This window comes from Anarhichas minor, unplaced genomic scaffold, assembly GCF_050575085.1.
Source record: "Anarhichas minor isolate MPS153535 unplaced genomic scaffold, ASM5057508v1 ptg000011l, whole genome shotgun sequence".
NCBI classification, from domain to species: domain Eukaryota; kingdom Metazoa; phylum Chordata; class Actinopteri; order Perciformes; family Anarhichadidae; genus Anarhichas; species Anarhichas minor.
This window is the reverse complement of record NW_027466457.1, coordinates 10,751,701-10,774,178: the sequence shown is the minus strand read 5'-3', so window position 1 is coordinate 10,774,178 and position 22,478 is coordinate 10,751,701. Positions and strand designations below refer to the sequence as shown.

General features: G+C 43.8%; 2 protein-coding genes across 3 annotated transcripts; one reads left to right on the top strand and one right to left on the bottom strand.

Moving 5' to 3' along the window:
* The first annotated feature begins 427 nt into the window (after positions 1-427).
* On the top strand, positions 428-6,819 carry prickle1a (prickle homolog 1a). Its single transcript, XM_076089967.1, has 7 exons — positions 428-616; positions 2,418-2,531; positions 3,388-3,525; positions 4,268-4,471; positions 4,700-4,886; positions 4,979-5,851; positions 5,957-6,819. Exons 1-7 carry the CDS (start codon positions 428-430, stop codon positions 6,817-6,819), a joined length of 2,568 nt encoding a protein of 855 aa, XP_075946082.1.
* Positions 6,820-7,495: 676 nt separating this feature from the next.
* On the bottom strand, positions 7,496-21,826 carry LOC142947665 (uncharacterized). 2 transcript variants are annotated; one of them, XM_076089406.1, is made up of 10 exons: positions 21,718-21,826; positions 20,976-21,041; positions 20,713-20,786; positions 20,008-20,229; positions 19,522-19,583; positions 17,142-17,204; positions 16,697-16,851; positions 13,976-14,055; positions 13,212-13,346; positions 7,496-8,287 (listed from the first exon to the last, which is right to left on the bottom strand). In XM_076089406.1, coding segments are annotated over exons 2-10 (987 nt in total). In that variant the 5' UTR covers positions 20,977-21,041; positions 21,718-21,826; the 3' UTR covers positions 7,496-8,092. The 2 variants fall into 2 exon arrangements, with proteins under 2 accessions (XP_075945521.1, XP_075945522.1); XM_076089407.1 differs by having other exon boundaries at positions 21,598-21,788.
* Between the last annotated feature and the right edge of the window lie 652 nt (positions 21,827-22,478).

Below are 22,478 nucleotides of genomic sequence, written 5' to 3'. Positions count from 1 at the left end.
ATTTCCTAATGGCCTTTATATCCTCAAAAGCCACACGAGGAGGGCACATGTTTAACTGCCACCACAATAGCAGTGAAAGGGTATAGTTCTCTTTATGAGTGCCTTTATGAAGTAGACTCATCACCAGAAGTGAACCAAGAAAAGCTTGCTCAGATACCATAATGGGCTTCTGGGGGGGGGGGGGCTGTGGGCCTCATGAAAGAGATGGTGTGATTCAGCCAGTGGTTAACATTTAGTGGAATGGCTCTGACATTAGAGAACTGGATTAGATGGAGTGAGGACAGCATTATTGGTTGATGTAATAGCTTGTTAACCAACATTTCATTTTCTTTTCCTCCCTCTTCCGATCTTCACCCCAATTTCTCTTCCTTTCCTCCTCCCCATCCTTCTATTTTTTGCTTTGTCTGTCCAGTAAAAAGAGAGCCTGATGAGCCTGGCGAGTGCGGCAGTGTCGGCGGCTGGCTTCCAGGGCGGGGCACGCCAGCGAGACTTGATGATGGAGCACAAAGTCAGTAAGCTGACCTCTGGCTTCCAGCGGAGCTCCACCTCCGACGATGACTCAGGCTGTGCGCTGGAGGAGTACGCCTGGGTTCCACCTGGCCTTAGGCCTGAACAGGTGAGAAATTGCGTTCAATGGACTATTTTTATTGCTATTGTTCATGAAATCAAATGTCCTACAAAGAAAACTTACTGTATAATATTATTCTCTTTAATACCTATTTCATTGGTTCACAAATCCTTACCACAGTGAATAATTGTCTATTCTCCTGACGGAGAGTAAAAACAGACCTGACCTGATTTTCCCTTTTAGCCCATTTGCCTGGCCCAGATAAATGCTACTCAGCACATCACTGAGGGACATACCATTCTAGAGTGTCAGGAGACTGGCACTTATGGGACAGACAACATATTTCTTGGTCCCTTTGTTTTAGGCAGACTTGTCAGGCTCCACCAGGCAGCCACTTACAGGCAGGATGTGTGTACTTTTATTTACAAACTGCGGTATGGCAAAGTCTGCTTGTGATTATCAGAGATCTGTTAGGAGGAAGACTTGGTGGGCTGCGCCGACTGCTGCTGGCAGGATCAGGAACGGAGGGGCTGTCTTTTAACAAGCCTTCTCCTCCACAAACACAGGCAGGGCTGTTAGATGTGTCTGCAGGGCAGCCAGTGTGATGTGGCACTTTTCCCAAATCGGCTGCATTTTTCCTCTCTTCTCTACTCATTTCTCTCTCTTTTCTTTCTGTGTTTCTCTCCCCCTCTGCATCTCTCTCTCCATCCCGCTTCCCTAGTTAAACAACACACATGGAAGCAATGAGGGGGAGATGGGCAAAATAAAGAAGGGTTAGCAGCGACAGAGAACCTTAACTCCTTAACATGAAGGGCGTTTTGTTTTAGAAGTGCATGGGTCAACTGTGATGCCTTTAGTGCAGCCATTTCCCTGAATGGGCCATGTATTATGGGTCATCATTACAGTGAAGACACACATAGGGCTTGGGTGATAGCTGACTGTTCCCCAGCCCCTCGGGAGCTGGATGAGGGGTAATAGCAGCATGGAAAGGTGCATAATTTATGGCGGGGGGCAAACGCTAGGTTGATTGTCAGGGTAAATTGCTGTTAACCCCCCTCTAGACGGCCAAAGCTGCAGGAAGCCCCCCCAACACACAAGACCAGCACATCCCACCTCTTTATCTGGCCGGCTGTAATAGCCCCTCCCTCATAAAGTTTATATTTCAGTTGTCAGCCCCAAGGGTCAAAGTGCCACAGAGACAGGCTGCTTTGTCCTGTCCCTATAGAGACAAGCGTATGACTGGATATACAACCTTCAAACTGATTTGACCTGTTGACCTGTTTTGACTTCTTTAGTGCAGATTTATGAAGAGAATGATTCTTCCAGAGCCATCACCAATGAGCATCAATGCTATGTGTTGTGCTTTTGAAATAAAGCTGATTTGGGGGTTCGGGAAAAACTCAAGCAAACACTTTGATTCCACAAAGTCATAGATTTTACACAAAGCTGTCCCGGAATGTGTCTCATCACAAATGAATCTGTCGGCTCTCTGGTTCCTTGTCTTCATAAATATGGGCTGCTCTGTCCAAGATCATAACAAGAATGTATTGCTGCAATTCCATGGATGAAGATTTGGGTAAAAAAAAGAAAAAAAAAAAGCCTTTAAACTCTTGGGGAACCAAAGAAAGAGCTATATGTTCAGATTGATAACCACGCATTCTTGAAAATATATAAGTTGGAACGGGTTTCATTTGTCTTGTGTGGGGATTCATTGAACCGTATACGTTTTTGTTCTCATCATCAATGATATATTTGGATTTTTTAAATATTTTTCAGCTGTGTCCTCGTGCAAGTACCTAGACAATGCTTCTATGCCTCATCTTCTTACTCCATGCCATGATTTCTCCAGGTCCAGTTATATTTCTCCTGTCTGCCTGAGGATAAGATTCCCTACGTGAGCAGTCCGGGAGAGAAGTTTAGAATCAAGCAGCTCCTCTACCAACTTCCACCGCATGATAATGAGGTGAGAATATTTTGTGTGCGTGTGCATAAATACAAGTAACATAAAATTCACCCCAACACGTCCTCTCATGTAAGCCACGCGGCTGCAGAAAAGATTTATTCTCCATTTTGTTTGAGTGGCCGTATCTGCCCGCAAACCCACGGTGTTAACAGCCTCCCCATCTCCATGCCACCCCACTAATGTGAGCCCTTGGCATTCACGTTGACATCCCACTGGGGGATTTTTGTTCCACAATCTTGTAGACGTGTAGTGTGGGCACAATGTGACTTTTGAGTTGATGATTTTATGATGTTTGCCAGGAGCCCCCACCAGCAGGATTCCTGTCATAGCAGTGTTTCTTTACAAGGACTGCTCAGCGGGAGAGAGGGGCTGCTGGTTGAAAGAGGCTTTATGTGATGCCACCACCGCAGTGGCACCACAGTTCGACTTGGCTGTCTCTTCCTTTGTTGCCCGTCCTCTTGATTTCACTCTAAACACAGGCCTTGTTTGTGTAAACGTCTGCTTTCCCTCTTGGGAAACATCAAAAAAGCCTGTTGTAAAAATGATGTTCTCAATCAGGGACTGTGGGTGGAGATATGTAGGGGGTGTAAGAAGGCCAAGCAGGGGTCAAGAATTGCCTTTGTTCAGCATGCTCTGGTATGCACTCTGCCCTCTCTCATACCTACCTAAGTTTATAACCTTTATTAGTGGCCGACAGTCTTGCAATTGGGTCCTTCAAAAGGGCGTAATCCAAAAAGGTCACTTGGAAAAAGCAGGTTTTTTTTACTGTATTAGACCTTTAAAAGAAGGAATCCCAGTCATTGTGTGATTGTGAAATTGGCCTTCGTACCCGTAACTTATCACTTTCCTTCCCCAGGTGCGTTACTGCCAGTCCCTCAGTGAGGAGGAGAAGAAGGAGCTGCTTATGTTCAGTGTCCAGAGGAAGAAGGAAGCACTGGGAAGGGGCACACTGAAACTGCTGCCCCGCAATCTTCTGAACAGCATTTGTGAGCATGTAAGTTCCCTGACTTGCATGTATCATTTACGACTGTGAGAGGACTGGGATAGTTGTTTTAAAGTCAAGGCTATAGTCTTTCAAAACACAAAAGCCTTTGTCAACCTTGGTACTAAAAAAAAAAAAGGTTTACTGCCTGTCCTCTGTACAGCTTCATGGACATTATTTGATATTTGGCTAATGTGAATCCAGTTTTAGCTACAACCCAGAAATAAAGCTGAAGTAAATATCTCAGTGTCAGCCATGCTATTTAAGAGATACCAAACAGAAGCTGGGTTTGCAGCCATACAGACATCACTGCTGAGTGGTTTGGAGTGGCTCATGACAAGTGTTTCACTTAGTATTTACAATGATTATTGAGCAGCCAGAGGGTGCCCATAAACCTTGTCAAAACATAGTCCCATTGATGTAACTCTCCAATAGAAATCTATGCTGTCTCTGGTTTTCCTCTTTATAATTGTCCATCCTATTCAAAGTCACTGTAGTTGATGTAAAAACATATCTCCTCATATAATGCAGAAAGGCCACTCTGGGAGTGCAGTTATTTACAACCTCAATATGATGCTGTAGTTTCTATGGGCTAGGCTTTGTGTTACATTAGGAGCACATGTGGGCTTGAAGCCAGAGCTATATCTGACAGATATAATCACCTCTGCAGGATTCAGATTATTTTATGACAGAATATTTTGGAACAACAGTCATTACAGGATGTTATAATAAGCCATGTGTCCGCATATTGCAGTGTGGTGAAAAGATCAACGGTGGAGAAATGGCAGTGTTCTCCTCAAGGGCGGGCCCTGGGCTGTGCTGGCACCCCGCATGCTTTGCCTGCTCCACATGCAGCGAAGTGCTGGTGGATTTGATCTACTTCTACCATGATGGAAAAATCCACTGTGGAAGGCACCATGCTGAGCTACTCAAACCACGCTGCTCAGCCTGCGACGAGGTAAAACCACCAGACTGGAATACTGAGACAAAACAATGTAGTAAAGAAAAAACATCCAGTGTTTGACGTTTTTGGCCATTCCGAATTAAACTAGGGATACCAAAAACATTTAATTTATATCTCCATTGCTATGCATAAATCCAATATATATAAATAAATAGATTGATGTTAGCCAGGAATGCAAAAGCTGGCAGTTTTGTTTCATCCAGTGTACATTTATGTCTACAGATTATCTTTGCTGATGAGTGCACAGAGGCAGAAGGCCGCCATTGGCACATGAAGCATTTTGCCTGCTTTGAATGCGAGACAATCCTGGGGGGGCAGCGCTATATCATGAAGGACGGCAGACCATACTGTTGTGGCTGCTTTGAGTCTCTCTATGCAGAGTACTGTGAGGCCTGTGGGGAACACATTGGTAAGAAGATGATTTTCTAGAGTTCAGATAAAACACTTCGGCATGACTGTCTAGTAGTATTGCTAACCATCTCAACATATCCCGATTTCCAGGTGTCGATCATGCTCAGATGACCTATGAAGGGCTCCACTGGCATGCCATTGAGAGCTGCTTCAGCTGTGCCCAGTGTAAGAGCTCTCTCCTGGGCTGCCCCTTCCTGCCACACCAGGGCCGTATTTACTGCTCCAAGGCCTGCAGTCTCGGGGAAGACGTGCATGCCTCTGACTCCTCCGACTCTGCCTTCCAGTCAGCCCGCTCACGTGAATCCCGGCGCAGTGTGCGCATGGGCAAGAGCAGTCGCTCAGCCGACCAATGCCGACAGTCGCTCCTCTTCTCCCCCTCAGTCAACTATAAGTTCCCTGGCTTCAGCGGAAATGCTGACGACACCCTGACCAACAAGCTTGCCCACTTGAACTTGTCTGATGAGCATTTCTGGAGGGAACGTGGCGAGGAGACCGAGGCACCTGAGGACCAGGAGGAGGAGGAGTGGGCGGAACATGAAGACTACATGACTCAGCTGCTATTAAAGTTTGGGGAACATGGGGCCTTCCAGCAAGCCATTGACTCCAGACCCACAGATTTCTGGATTGCTGACAAGGATTCCAAGTCAAAGCAGGAGTCATCAAAAGATGGCACTGGTGGTGTTGGAGGAAGGGGGAGTCTGGCCAGTAAGAAGTACCAGGCTGACATGTACTGGGCCCAGTCACAGGATGGGCTAGGGGACTCAGCCTATGGTAGCCACCCGGGTCCGGCGAGCAGCAGAAAGATCCAGGAGTTGGAGCTGGATCATGGGGCTGAAGGAGGCTTCCAGGGAGAGGACCCACGATGGTACAATGACTCCTTGGAGTGCATCACAGACGAGTTCAAGAAGACGGATCAGAGTGTTCGAGACTCTATGGACTCACTGGCACTCTCCAATATTACCGGTGAGTCGCTGCGACAAGATGCATCAGATCCTAGAAAATATTCTTTTATGAGATGACAATGACACTTGTGCAAACATTGTATAATTTGTTCTCTCTTCCCTCCAGGGGCCTCAGTAGATGGTGATAGTAAAGATAGACCTTTGGTATATTCCCTGCAAGGCTTCCATGAACTGGAGACAGAAGACTGTGAGAAAAGCAGCAACATGGGAACCCTCAACTCCTCTATGCTACACAGAAGTGCAAATTCCCTGAAGAGCCTTGTATCAGAGCAGGAGGAGGTGGAGGAAAATGTCCCAGAAGAAGAGGAGGTGCCTCTGCCAGCGGACAGAATCAAACCTCATGTCCCTGCCCTCAGGAGGACACGTTCACAATCCAGGCCGCAGCAAGTCAAGTTCTCTGATGACGTGGTGGACAACGGCCATTATTGCGATCTCCCAGTGCGCCAACCACCTATGAGTGAACGGACTCGCCGGAGAGTGTACCACTTTGAGGAGCAGGGCCAGGAGCCTCAGTCTGGTCGCCACCATCACCACCACAGGAGGCATCGCAGTCGCAAGTCTCGCTCTGACAATGCTCTTCACCTTCTGCCCAAGGAGAGGGCCCAAATGTGCTACAAAGTGGACCACAGAGGGGCCGCCATCAGCCCCAAGGGGCACCAAGCCCTCCATGGCCACCCCAGTCCTGCTGCCATGTCAGACTACGGGCTACAGGGCCAAAACATGGGGAGGTTCTTGGAGCTGTATGGGGATGATGATGACTGGTGCTCCACATGCTCTTCTTCCTCCTCTGATTCTGAGGAAGAAGGCTTTTTCCTGGGTCAGCCCATCCCTCAGCCCAGGCCCCAGAGACACTACTACACTGAGGACTTGCCCAGCCCTGTGGCAGGGATGTCCTCTACTCCTTATGGCCTACGGACTAAGTCCAAAAAGAAGAAGGGGCACAAGGGGAAAAACTGTATAATTTCATAGACTTTCATTACACTTATCCTTAGCGTTGGATAACGCTCTGCCACTCACCTCTGCCTCTCATGTACACTGTACAAAATGCGATAACACTCGGCTTGCTTTTAAAGGTTTCACAGCACTCAATTTACCAAGGTGTCTGTATAAGACCCCAGTCCTTCATAGGTGTATGCATATCATTGCAAACATTGCCAGTAAAGTATTCTAGAGTAATGCATATTTATAAACCACCATCTAAACTTGTCTTTATTTAACAGTGACGATATTAATGTATATATTGTAGAATAAAAACAACCCAAAATGGCTATTTTTTATACCCTTGCGTTAACGACGTGCTTTGTAGCATAAAGCCATTAACATTTAACTATTGACAGTTGGTACAGAGAGCCATTTTTCCATGAGGCTGTCAGAAAGTGACAAGTTGACTCTGACCCAAGCTCTTCAAACATGTTTTCTTCCAGGCTTGTTCAGCGCTAACATGAGAGAAACACTGTGTGTATTAACAGGCCTTGTTGAGTGGTGTATTTATGGGTCACTGTATTAACAAATCATTGTAATCTGTATAAATGTACAAACTGGAATATAAGGCTGAGATAGATGATAATTGTAATAAAACTATCTATATATCATGATTTGTAATTTGCGTCTTTCCTGCACAGAAGTACTTCATGGATACAAGAAACAATTTCAAGGCTTCAGCTTTTATTAGAAAAGGATGATATTCACAAGGTGTTTGACAATTCATAAGACAAAACATTCAAGATCTACATACATACAGTATAAAAACTCTTAATATATAAAATAGCACTGCACTGAAAAAAAAACCCACATGGAGTTGGCACCTTCAATACTGGTATGGGAGTGCTTGTTACAGTTAGTTGCACGGCGCTGCCTCATCTAAATACAGTTACTGGAAGCACAATACGCTTCATATCACTTAAGACCGAGTAGAAGGTTGTGATAGGAACGTTTCATGTAAATATTTCATTTAGATCTATTTAAAATTTCATCTGTAATCCACTAAACGTAATACCATTTCATAGGTTTTCCACAACATCGTTTGTGATAAAAATGCAGCTGAATCTTACACACAAGAAGCTTTGTTTGTACTCATAATACTGCATGTCACCACACAGCCATTTGAACAACTATTCGATCGAGCATTGAGTCTAAAATCCAATTTATCTTTCAGCGTGTGGAAAAGTGCCACTGCCAGATATTCTGTCTTTTCTTAATAATACATGTGAAAAAAACACATTTCAGTGTTGTGACTTGTGGCTTACGCTGAGGTGTCCGGCTGCTTTAAGACCTCGTCCAGCTCCTTCACAAAGTGCCGTAGGGCATCTAGGCAGCGCTGTTTGATCTCCAACAGGTTCTCATCCAGTGGAGCCTGCAGCAGGTTATCCAAACTGGGCTCCTTGGCCACCAACATCTTCACCACTGTGCGGAACGTCTCACAGTCCTTCCTGTAATGCTGCACACAAAACAACCATGTTAGGGACATCAATGTCCATGATGATAAAAATGAAGTACACAGTGTAGAAACCAAAGGTCAATGTTTTTGTAGGACCGTTCTAGATAACACCCAATCTGGAAGTCCGGTATTCTTCTAAATCTTTGGCCAACCAACCACCTCATATGACTGAATTAGTTTGTATTTTATGCACATAGAACACGTATATGCATACCGAATAAACAATATACAAAGGGGAATTTTAATTGACCTCGCAAATAAGTAAGCACCTCTATACGAGAGCTCTTTGAATACTACAGACCGGCTCTTATATCAACGCCTGACTGTGAACTTAATGAACCCAGCTCTGGTAAAATCGGTGAATTCCATGAAACAGGTGTGTGAATGTGTGTATGCGAGCCCATTCAAGTGCATGTCCGCCCAGAACAAAGGGGACACGAGGTGTCAGAGTGCGTTACTGGTGCTGTAGCATTCTTTCACACCACATTGTAACAAGCTCTCACATCCCTCTCAGATTTTACTGCTCACCCAAAACGGCTGTTGTCCTTTATTAGAGTCCCAGGTGCAAAGCTCACAACATCTTTATCACCTGGGGAGAAAAGACTAAATGTGGGGCCCTGCACTGAAGCCACCCTAGATGTTTAGGGCTCCACCAGCCTGTGAAGGAGCAGTCTGGGACATCAGGGTCCTCCAGGGTTATGTTAATGCAGCCCAGATCACCTCTCCCCTCAAATTAGAGTCACCGGGGCAGACACAAGGCTTCTCTGTGGCTTCAAGACAACCACTCACTTGGCCACTACAAATAAGAAATCCAATCCAATTACTATCATCTCTCTAAAACATCTACATTTACAGAATATGCTTTGTATTTTACAATCGGCTGTAGGTAACCACTTCATCAATCCTGCTGAAGTGGCAGGAGATATGACTTACTTCTTCAAAGTAGTGGTCTAAACGGGTGCAGCTTCCTAAGAGGAATTGTATATCTGTGTCATGTTCACCGCATAACCATTTTAGGAATGTGGGCTGTGCGGGTCAAAAATGAGTTGACAGTATCTCATCGAACATTAATTGTCTGTTAAATGTAATAAAACACACAAAGAAACATCAGCGCTGTTAACTTTGAAAAGAAAAATGCTGCCCGTCAACTTAAATCAGAGTCCAGTCTTGAGCAGAATGTGAGGTTAACCGGTTAAAACGGCTTCATTCCAGCGTTCTGTCAGTTATGGGGAAATATAAAAACCACAGCTGCTGTTACTTTGCCCAGACACACATTACACAATGTGTATCCAGGCTAACTCGTGATCGTGTATCCATCAATTTGTATAGCGCTCACAAGAGCTTTTGTATATTTGTTATATCCCTGTCACATGACTTCACTGTAAATGGTGATTATTTCATGGTGTTTGTAATGTCTGTGTATGGCCGTCACTACACTTTGTAAAGAAACCACAGTCCGTATCAAGATGATCTCTTCCATCGAAACCTGGGAGGGAACTCGTCTGGGTGGTGCTTTAAACACACAGAAAAGGTCAAAGAAACAAAAATAATACGACATTCAGTTTGGAACAATAAGGATGGAGACAATGTGCCACATGGGAACCACTCACTGGCTAAAAGAAAGGCTATTCAGCGCACCTGTAGGACCGAAGTAGGCTAAATAAGGTTACGAGAAATTATAAAGTTACACACACACACACACACACACACACACACAAAGGGAGAAAATAAAGGGTCTCCATTTTCTGCTCTACCCGCTTATTACAATGATGCCAGATGCCTCCAGCACCTCGATCACGTCAGTCCTCCTTCATGGCTTTTTTAAACATTTTTATTTCTCTCACTCTCTCCCGCTGATAACTCCCCTGCTGAACAAGCAACAGCATGTTCAGATAGTTGATGCACTCCAATCTGTTCATACGCGCATCCCTAACCCACATTCTGTGGTACGGGGACATGACATCGGAACCAGAAAAATGTATCAAATATTTTGGTAGGGTGAAAAACTGTGACAACTATGAGTATTATAACAACACAGGTCATTATATCACTTTATCACAACACGCATTGTAAACACACGGAGGAAGGCGAGTGGAGTAAACTCCGACAGGAATATCCTAGAGACTGTGGGAGATGTTTGGACTCACTGCTGATGATTTAATGTCTGCAGATCATGTCAAGCGCATTCGCGGCCCCCGCGTAATGATAGTCTTCAGCCACCGACCACAAGGAAGCGAAAGACTCACGACATGTGTGGCCAGCTATAAGCTCAGGGTCAAACTCATTCCACAGCACAGGTTACCCTTCTGTCTTCATGCTCTACATGTACGAGTCCCTTCACAGGCTATTCTTAAGCGTTTCACATGATCTTCACGGGTGGATTTCCACACCTCTACCTCTTTGAGTGCAGATCTCTCCTTTGAGCGAGAATTATTTCGCAGAGGCAAAGATGGGTTCCAGGTTTGAAGATGCAAGAGGAAACATGGGCTGAATGAGACACTAACATGTGGTGCGTGTCCCACAAACCACAACCCCTCTAATCACTTACGGTTGATTATGTTTGCCTCCTTCAAAACAAAAGCTTCCCAAGCTACAGCCTTTGTTGCCAGTGATTACATTTTCACTTCATTATATCCCGTAGACACAGTTTTACACACTAGAAAGCCTTATGGAACGGGGTTGGAAATAGTGGCCTTATAATGAACGATGAACTCAAATGAAGAGATTTCCCTTATTGGTACCGCAGCTAAGAAGACTGAGAGCTGTCATGTGCTTACATGCGCATGACTGTGCATATAAATGCGTGATAAAGATGTGTGTATATTAAATGTGGAGCATCACTCCACATTTATTACAGCACTGAACAATTGCGGAGTGACTTCAAACAGCCTGCTATTTTTTGTAAAAAACTGCTTCCACGTTACTTGAACAAACAGGAAGGGTGCTTTTGACCTGAGCGTGCTCTGTGTGTTGTGAGAAAAGGTTGCAGGGAGGTTCTGCCTAAATCCAACACCCCCCTCTCCTTCAGTGGGAGCCATGAGCTGATCTTTAAGCTTGATACTAAGGGGCCACACAGGACGGGCTGGAGCCCCAAGAGAAACCGGCAACACTAGGGGCATAAAAGGAGGAGCCTTAAAAAGTGGGCTTCTGCCCAAATCGGATGTTTGTGGAGGTCCAAATTGTGCACATACTGACGGGAGGGTGCTGGGGTACCGGGTGGGGGATGAGAGGTTGGGGAGAGGTTGACTGAGATTATACATAAGGCACTCACATGGACATTTAGTGAGGCTCTGTTCAAATGAGCACTGAGGCAGGCAGGGGGCCTGCATAATAGGGGAAGCGGGGTAATGACTTGAGGGCTGGTACACATTAGGGGATATTAAAAGAGCCATTCTAATCACTCAAGCTGCAAACCGGACCTCTCGATGGAGGGGCTAATAGTTGAAATGGATATGTTTCATTTGCGGTGATTGGGATGAGGAATGGACTTCTCTGAAAATTACTCCCAGGCACTTAGTTCAGTATTGACTAGATATTTTCGATGTTGTTGTTGTTGTTATTCTCATTTTACAAGCTCAGATTGTGCTGAGCTGTGGTCAGTGCCGAGATTGATAAATTGCTCCATTGGTCCATCTGTTGCAACAACTGCATGCTGGTCATTACGCCTGTAACATATTTTGACACATCTTATGACAAGCGATGTCATAAGTGGGGATGTTTACTGTTTCAATGAATTTGTGGTTGCTAATTTCATTTATAACCCTGAAACCCCCACTCAAAGTATGCATTACATCAAGCTCTGAGCCGAAAAACAATGAGCTATGCTGGTGTGACAAATCCATTTCCAAATAATCCGGCCCCATGCTACCAGGGCTATTAAGACCGTTCTGATCAGACAAATAGCCCCATTTAGGAAAGACAAGAAAATGATGGAGTGGTTTATTTCGGTGTGTGTTGCGCACTTGTTTTACACAAAATGCTGTGGATTGGAGCCATTTCTTTAAACGAGGTGGTCTGAGATCCAGCTCGGCCCACTATCCGATCCGCTCAGTCTGGCGATCCACGGCAGCGATAGATCGGTGGGTGTTTAACGACGCCTGGGGGCAGATGTTACAGTAAAAGACACGGTAGAGGTTTCTGCCTCTCACCACATCTGTAGAAGCAGTTGGAAATGGCAGGGTAAGCATGTGTGTGCTAATGCCAAGAGACGTACCACACTGTGGGTGGGCCACCTGCATCCTGCAGGGCAATTCCTGCCCTGCTTTAACGGGAACAGATAAGTGGTACTGTAGTGCGGAGCGATGAAGGGTAGGGAAAAGAGCAGGCCACAGGAGGCATCCCGACCTGAGGTGCTAAGGACTTTTCTGCTGACTTATCCTCCTTCTCTCCACCCAAAAAAATGTTTCTCGATTTCTTAAATACTACGCGTAGCAAGCCAAGGCACATTTATATACGCCTTTTACATCAACCCCTTGACTCACAGCCAAATCGTAAAACCAGTGTGAACCAGGGTTGTCTGGATACGTGACGCACCTCGAGATCAGGGTAAGGCCCACATGTGTAACATGGGGAGAGAACACAGTAAGGGGAACTCATAGGAACCTCCGTTTTGGGGCTACAATGTCCCAGCTACCGATTTCTGTATAAAAACAAGTGCTACAGTAAGTGTGTTATTTAATACTGTTTGTTAGTTTCTCTCTACAACTGCCCACTGACACACTCCCTGACCGTTGCCCATGTTCTGTGTGACCACTTTGACTCTGGATATTAAGTGTGGTGAATAAGAGTCAAGGGGTATTGCAGTATATAGGAGACCCCGTGATAGGAATGGAGAAAGCTCCGGATCTAACAAAGACAGCGGAGACAAGGTATATTATGGAGAATTAACAGAAGTGAGGTCGTTTCATGGAGAAAATCTTGCTACCGTCTCAATTTCCAGAGCCTTCGCCTTAATGGCCTCCGACCGGCGAGCCTTGAAGTCTTCCTCTGGTGTCGGCTTTGGCTCCATGCTGGCAGCCACCACCTCCTCCGTCTCCGCTGCAGATGCAGGAGTTTTTTCCTGGCGGGCCAAAGGTTAAAGGGTTAGAACGGAGGTCACTCGGTTTAGAAGCTGGTTCTGATTTCAAAGTGTTTCAAACGGAGACAAACTCTGCTCTCGTACGAGTGTTGAGGTCTTGTTTTGGTACATGTCTCATTATGCACGCTGCATGTCAACAGTAAACAGCAAAGACGGGCCATGTACAGTACATCTCTGTGATTAAAGGATCCGTACAGCCAAAGATCAAAGTAGAAGCCCACTGACGCAAATAGATCGGTCAGTTATACTTACAGTTAAAAGACACTTAACCTAAATGTCCACAAAGCAAAGAGCATATTCTTTTTTTATGTTATTTTAGTCTTTACTGTACCATACTGGTGGTTTTGTCCGTTTTCGTCCCGTTGATTATACATGTACTACATATTTATATACTGTCCTGTTAAATCTTAAAGTTACATTGTCACCACAACACAGTTGATGAAGTCAAGGACACGGTTTACAACTCTTCTTTTTGATTAATTCAAGAACAATCTAAGACCTGAAAGTTTGACGCTTATAGCAATATTAGAAACCCGTGGTGGTGTGTTGACTAATGTTGCAAAATGTTTCTTGTAAGAGCAATACTGGTTGCCCTCAAATGCTGGTGTTACCTTTGAAGATCCAGAGCTGTGAGGATCCTCCTCCTCCACAGAGCTGCTGGGAGTGTGGCTCGTCAGCACGCTGGTCTTATCTACGGAGAGAGCATCACGAAAGAACAGTGAGAAAACAAGCAGGTAAAAAGAGGTTGATCTAAAAACAATAGTGAGGGCGACCACAGCATTCCTTTTTTTCTAATTTTGCTCTGTATTTAAATAGACCCTTGGGGAGCCTCCTGGTGGGCCAGTGAGCCGGGACGCAGGCCAAGTTAAGTGCAGCATCCCCGGTTCAAATCTGGAAAGGGTCCGGGACCACACGTTGCTCAGCTCGTTCCACTGTGCTGTCTAATAACTAGAAAATAGTATATTTCTTTAAACACCCTGGGGAACGATTACTCTCTACGGTGAGACATCAAACAATGACTCACTTGTCATTGTGAACAATTGTGAAGCCAAGGCATTATGAGGCAGCTGAAAAGTATAAATCAATGTTGTTTTTTAATACTCCCTTGTTGGATCCTCCCGCACAATAGCGGTCGAGGAGTTCAGCTGTGCCTAAATTGAAATATTGTCCTTTGCCGGCTCCAATGTGTCTAGTAAAAAAACAAACAAATATGAGCAAGTTGTTTGTTTTTACGAAAGGAATCTCCCACAGTGATTAGAGTGAGCCAAGGTATAATCTCCATCTTAATGCGAGTCCCTCGGCAAGACTACGGAGCGCTCATGTGGCGCTCTCTCTCTGGGACCCCACAAAGACTGGATACTCAGACGCCGTAGTTTGGACCACACAGACATAAAACTGTGAGGCTTGGGTATGCCTAAAACAAACTAGTTAATATGACATTGTGTTTGAACATGTCTAAAGGCGTAAGTGTTTATAACGCTTCCGAATGACCGCGCTTTAAAGGGCGAAATGCCTGCCATCGTACGGAGGAGGGGCTTAATGCAGTAAGTGTTTGAATGGCAATAACAGAGCAGAGTACATCTTACCTCTCGGGCCAATTGCTGTGTATAACATACGAGTGTTTCTCAGATTGTCGGTTTTGGGAAAAGGGGATCATGAGTATCCCCACCTGCCCGGCACCTCGCACCCTCAGTAACGTTCCAGTAAACCTGGTTTCCATAACTGGGGTCGGGGATTAGAGAAAGCTGATCTCCCCAGCTAGAGTTCTCTGCCATGTATACGGGGAACCGCGTTTCTAATTGGCTCTTAACAGTTATGCATGTGCATGGGAAGTCGGTTTTCCACTGCTGAACAATTAACTGTTTGTTAAATTCAGGCACTTCTGTGCTGTGAGGGTTATCTCCAGAGAGAGATAAACAACAAGTCCAAACTAACTTTGGGGTAGTGGAGACATCTGATTATTGATGTGCTGCATGTATGTACTACAATGTGTGTAAACATGTTACACGTATGCTGGTTTCTCTAAATAACCTGGTTACTTGAGTGCACGTAAACGCACTGCCTGGGCAACTAGAGAAAAGGTGCGAGTCCAGCCTGCATCCAGGTGTTTGGTTCCTGAGGCTCGACTATAGCCTTGCAGTTGGTGGGCCCATGTTGCAGCAGCCCCTGTGTTACTCGCCAATAATAGTCATCATCATAGACCTAGATTTTTGCAAAAAGACGTTGCATACAGCTTGTGTGTGCAGGACAAAGTCACTAAAACCCAGAGCTGGCCTAATTAGTATCCCAGATGGGAGTGGAGTCGGGAGGTACGACTGTTTTCTCACAGTTTTATTGCGTCTTCAAAGGCTGGTACATGGAGCTGAGCCCTCACCGCATTAATATGTTTATGTGTCTTAGAAATCAAAGCACAGGAGGAGTTACTGTCCCCACTGCTTTGCCTCAGACTAATAACATTGCTTACGCCAGATCACTTTAAATTAGATTTATTTTGTAAAATGAGAATCCATAAATTTCATTAGCTCAGCATTTGGTAATTTAAGTTGTAAACCCTGTAGAAGTCTCATGTAAAGTGACAGACCCAAAGTCATTTTGAAGACATTGTTAAGCCAACGCATGAACTAAAGAAAAGGTCAAGTTCTGAATACAAAACCAAACCACCCCAATAAACCAAGGCTATCTGTTTTTTCCCAGCCTCTGAAAGTGTGTGTGGTGTTAGTGTAATTAACATCCTAACGTGTTTCAGCACACCCTGACCCTTCACATTACACACCACCTCTGAAAACAGATGCTTCACCTGGAATGGCTTAATGCCTTGACACATTATAATTATACATATGCCTTTGTGAAAATGGGAAAAGTCTCTCTTTTGTTGCCATTACAGAGCGTATAACAGCTGCAAGGACAAACATCAAACTAGATACGCGTGAATTCACAACTCTGTAGCCCTCCTATTTATATCTGTGCTCCTTCGGGTTTTGCACGACGTGGCCGATCACAGAGTGTGTTATTGGATGTCGTACAATCCACTCGGGCAGCCGGTCACACAGCTCGGTCCGTCACTGCTAGTTCTTTGCAACACATTTAACAGAATAAAAGAGAGCATTCTCTGCCTCTGTATTCCTGCGATTACGCCCCAGTTTCATTATTGATATTCATGAGTAGGTGTGGAGACATGGATGACACAAATATGCTTTTAATAATGCAATATTGCAACAACCCTTCCTGCTTGTCTGGTAGCACTTCCTGTTATTCCCCTCAGCTGATCACAGTGCAAGATTGTAACGGGGGCTTTTTGAAATCGGTAAACCTGAGACTTGATATATACGTACGCCTTTGCTGGGCCTGCTGGTAGGTGAAGCCTTTCTCTCTGTCCGGGGAGAAGCTCCGGCTGCTGGTGTTTGATCCAGAGCGGACAGGTACAGGTGGATGGGCTCCCCTCCTTCCAGGAGAGCGCTCACGTTTGGCTACTACAGGCGGAGAATTCCTGCAGTCATAAAAACAAAGCTCTCGCAGCGTGACGGGTTGTTGATTCATTTAATGCTCCCTATCGTAATATTCGTGCACACCGAGACGGATATAACTAGTGTGTTTGAATGTCATTTAATACAATAGCCTCCTGGTCAATGCTCGTTACGGACTTATTTAGTCACGTTGATTGGAAGCCCTCTCTTTAAAAACTAAACACCTGATTTTAAGGCCTGCCTGCTAACAGAGTTGGCAGTTTGATAAATGTATTCTAGGAGACTTTATGGCTGTGAGGGCAGTGACACTGACCTTAGAGGAGGGCCTGACACTTGGCCTCTGCTGCGGAAATAAGGACCACTTCTGCCACTGTGCCTAAAGGAAAACAGGAAAAAAATAAAAACACAGACTCAAAAATGACCAAAATCAATTTCTGGAGAGACTGCTCTGCAGCTAAAGAAAAGTCAAGGCAAAATATGATGTATACAAAGTGTTCGTCAGAGAACGCCTTCAGTTGGGTAATGGAAACAGAATAAATAGACAAAACCACAGAGACTTAAATTCAGTCTCAGTGGGGCACTGATCAATTTGTTGAATTGAGGCAATCTTCCACTTTGGAACATGCAACTGTTGGCAGACAGTTGGAGCAATTTTGGTCTTCTTTCACTCCTATATGTCTTCAATTGCAGGCAGAGTCATGATTAAGCCTTAATATGAAGCTGAAGTCACAAAGCACGGTCACCAAATTTGCTATTCAACCATGTAATGCAATAAAGCATCCACCTAAATGCGTGATAGGTCTTAGCACAAACACTGAAACGTCTTTGTACTTTGTTTTCACAATGTTCCAGGCCGAAGCCGTGTGTCCTGACAACAACCTTTAGGTCCAGAGGTATAAAGGACCCAAAGGCACCTGGTTGTTATGACCTCGGCCTGAACTCGAGCCACCTCTCAAACAAAGAGCAGGTCTAACAAGACCTCGAACGTTTACGACTCGTGGCCTTGTTTGAAGCAGCCAAGACTCGGCCTGCCATTTGCCAAACACTTAATTGCCATCCGTGGACTACAGAAGACAGACACAGAAAAACTTTTTTGTACTTTATATTGGAAGAAAACTAAAATTGTATATACTCTTATGAAACATACTCTACTGAGAGCCAATACACTGATAAATGAATAGAACAATGCAATAACTGGATGAGTCATGAATCCTTAAAACAATGGTCGGTCCCAAGAGACAGAACAAACTAATAGTAACAACTTTGCATCTTTATTCCCTTTGCTGTCTTTAATAATCACGCAAAGCAGGTAAAATCTGCAGGTAAAACCTCCACAAGGGAGCACAATAAACCCCTCAAGTGTGTGTCACCAAGACTCCACTACAGAACATTAATACGTTTATCCCACACACCTTGAGCTTCATTTATAGCTACAGTAAGATAACAGTGTTGCTTTAGAGTCGCCGCACGTAGCCGCAGAAGCTACGCTATTACTCCCTATGACTGTGACCATTGCTTTGGCTTACAGAGCCTGGAGTGCCAGGGGATTCTGTCTTGTGCTAAGATTGAGATCGTTTCATATTTGCCACCTCGTCAACATGGCCACTGTCGCACCGTGTGCAAGAACGGATCCTACGGTCAGAATTCCTGCCTCGTTGTCTTTGAGATAGGATCAGGTAAGAGGCAAGCTCTTGACATGAGCATCACTTAAACCAAAACACTGTTGTTATACTGTTGTGATAGAAATGATGGAGCATTATTACATGGATGGGTTAGGTGTGTGACCGTTTTTTAAAGTCTGTCCTAAAACAATAGTGAGGTTTCCCCTATGTACACATTTGTGGTTGTAATCGTTCCTCCTGTTCATTATAATATCTCTTCCTAAAGGGCTTCCAATGTACGTGATGGGAGTTCAAATCCACAGTCCTGTTTTGTGTGAAAAATACATTCAACAGATGAGATTTTAGGGTAATTTGGAACCCTAAATTGACCTAATAGGAATTCAATATTGGTGTAATTTCACTGCAGAAAGGACCAAAAGAGACACAAGACATACTTTGCTCAGAATATCTGACAAGTGTCGTGGTGTTTGACTAAGGAGGGAGTGGTCCAGCTGTTTTTCCTCTCAGGGTGGGGTGAGGGCTGGGGGGGAGGGGTTGTTTGACTGAGTGAGTAGACACTAGTGCCCTTTGTCCCCCTCTCTCGCCTGGTATGACTCCTGGAAAGGGGAGCTCGGGCCCGCAAACTGTTGGTATGTTGAAGTGGCCGGGGCGAGAAGAGTGTCTGTTGATGTATAAGTAGTGTGTTGATGCTGGACTTAGCGGCATTGTGTGGGGTTAAGCTCTTCATCTTATCTCAAGAGCAGCGTGGTCACAGATCATTGCAATATGCTCATCATATTTTCCATTTTCTTTTTAAAGTTATACTTTTCTGCCAAGGCAACAATGTGTAATAACATAATTCAAAAATACATTTGAAAGTGATTTTACACACATGAGTTTGGTTTACCCATTTTATTCCCTCAATGATATCACATGCCAGGAAAGTCACACATCAAACACCTATCAAGCTGACAACACTCACGTTTAAAAAGACTGAACTCTGCCTCCACCTTGTGGGCAGTTGGATGCATTACACAAACATTTCAGTGAAGAAAAACTGTGTCGATTAATAAAACAATCACTATGACTTACCTTGAGCCTAACTGATGCCTCAAATCATCTCTGCCATAAGACTGTTGCGAGTACGGGCCCTCCTGAAAACAAAATCACGATTACAACAACCCTTTAAGGTTCCCAGTGGAACGCAGCACACGTTCCTGTTCGTGGTTTCAGCATATTCCACTGATCGACAAGTGGCAGCAGTGCACAAAGATATAGTGCAATGCACCAGCAAAGACAAGAAGGAAGAAGTTTGGGAAATACAATGTACACATCGTGACGTTATTGGGAACGACAAAAAAACAATTAAACTAATGCAATTGACCATTCTGTTGTTAACTTCCTGACATACTTAAGTTGGAGTCAGATGCATCGTTGTGCCATTTGTTAATGTTTCTATTTAATCAGCTAAAACAAAAGCACTTTAACACTCTGCTCTGGCTATAGTTACACTTGTTTACGAACCTGGAACACAAAACAGAGTCAGTTTATAAAATATGCAAACCAAACGTGTCTTACATTTTGCGGGGCATTTCTGCGAAAATTGTCGTGCAAGCTGTCATCAAAGTAGCGACGGTCATTGGATGGAAAACTGTCTTCTTCGTGGCATTCTCTTTCATCGTAGTAACGTCGAGGCCCACCATACCACTGGTCATCATCAAAACCGCCGTCAAATTCCACATGCGGCCGGGGCATAGGGTTCCTCTTATCAACAATATTAACCACTCGATGGACAGTCACCTGAAATGACAAAATATTACAGCTTCTCTTTAAACAAGGTTTAGTTTGTAACATTGTCCTAAATTAAATTAAGGTGTGACAAGTAATTTCTCCAAATTCCTTGATGATTTCATGCTCAATCATAATAAAGATGTCCTGAGATAAGTCTCTGCAATCTAAGGGCTGAGTGTGTACCTTGGTTTGTAGAGTTGCACAACACAAATAATAGTTTTTTCAACCTAATTTAGACAAAGATAACAGCGTCCACAGCATTATGAGACATAATGAGATCAAACGTTTCATGAGATCATTGATATGCCCCGAAAGAATAACTACAAAAGATGAAAAAGTGAATGATTACTCAAAACTACCATAAAGACCTACCATGGTCAAAAAAAAGGATGTGACTTAAGAAACAGCATCATGATATAAAAGATTGTTGACTCAGCAGTTTTCCCCTCTTAGTCTAACTAATATATTTAGCAAAACAACATCTCCCCTTACCTCTCTTGAATCCATTGCTGAGAAGCGTTCGTCATATATCTCCCTAATTGATTTTTGACCACGTCGATATGCCACTGTAAAGAAAAGTGTGTTGTGTACTGGTCAGACCAGGCGTTCAAAGTACATTGGAAAATGTGCAGTCAAAATGTCAGCATGCTGAAGAAAGTGGTACAGCCGAAACAGTCCAGTTAGAGGCTGAAGTCTGTGTTAACGACTACTAATTGTTGTGCTTGTAAAACATGCAAAATACTGTTTTCACTTACTGTGGAAGGAATGATTGTGGTTCCTTGTCTGGTATGTGCAATATGTTTCAAATGGGAATGATCGACCTAGAATAGGAGGAAAAAAGGTATAGCCTTATTTAGCCAACTCAGAATAATAAACTTTCGACGTATACCCCAAATTAGAGCGTTATAACACACGCACAGACACACACAGACACATACACAGTATTCTGACCTCAGTTCAACATTTCTACATTCACATAGTCCTTTTTGACATGCCAAAACAACAAACATGTGTATTTAAGCCCATAGACTTTCAAATATTTGATTGATTCAAAAATAATTTGTTTATATACACTTAACTAATGGGTCCCCAACCATCCACATAACGTTACTTATCAACAGGCTTCTGCAAGGAGCACTGCTAACTGTTACTCCACTGCTCCTTCTTATAACTAAATAACGTTACTGCTGGGAAACGTGAACAGAGCCAATGAATGAGAGCAATGGGACAACACATAATAGAGCCTCTGCTATCAAGTGACAATGATTGAAATGGAGGCTGTTGTTTTGCCTGGATGAGAAAGCCCCACGCTATTAGCACTGTTGTTAGCAAAATTAGCATCACAGAGCAAGGGGAAGTCGTGAGAAACTCACTCACCAAATAATGCTTTTAAAAGTCCTGGTCAGACAGTGCGTTGTACATATTTATCGTGCCGCTAAAGGAGACTTTTACTGAAATCCAAGTTACAAACCACTCTCGACTTTTCTTTTCGTGTACCTGTTAAAGCCCAAACACTCCCAGCTACAGTGCCATTACAGAGCTACCAGCATTTACCACTTTCCTGTCTACTCTTCTTCGCTGAACAACGTACTTCCGGTAAACAACGCTCTGCCGCCCTCTGTAGGCGGTTGGGAGTGTCCACACTTTCTCATGTCGGCCAGTAGTGGAAGATCTTTTACTTTGGTTAAAATTAAAGTAGCAATACTGTAAAAGTACTCATTTTACTTATTATATACAGTCTGTACATTAGACAGCAACCTGGTCCCTTGCAGTGTTATGTTTTATGGCAGCATTTTAAGTTAAATGAATACTATTCTATTTCATTATACTGTGCATTTTTTATTTTACTTAATATGTTCTACTCTGTTATTTTATTGTATATATAGTGCATCTTTTATACTTAATATTTTTACTCTATCACTTTGATTGCTTAGTAAATGTGGAGCTAATTCTGACAAATGCATGTACTGTTTTTCAATTTAATCAATAACGCAATAATGCATTATAGTTTCTTAAATCTTCATAGGTTGTGTATAATGTGAAATGTATCTTACCGTGGCTGTCAAATAAATGAAGTAAAAAAAAGTACAACATTTGCAAAAAAATGTTGAGGAGCAGAGGTGTAAAGTAAACATGTACCAATGCCATTCATTCAAGTACAAGTACATGTACCTTTATTACCTGATATAATGTGTGTATTAATACACTTGTTGTGTCACTTTAAGTGGATGTTAATGTGTCAATTTATTGCAGTTTAT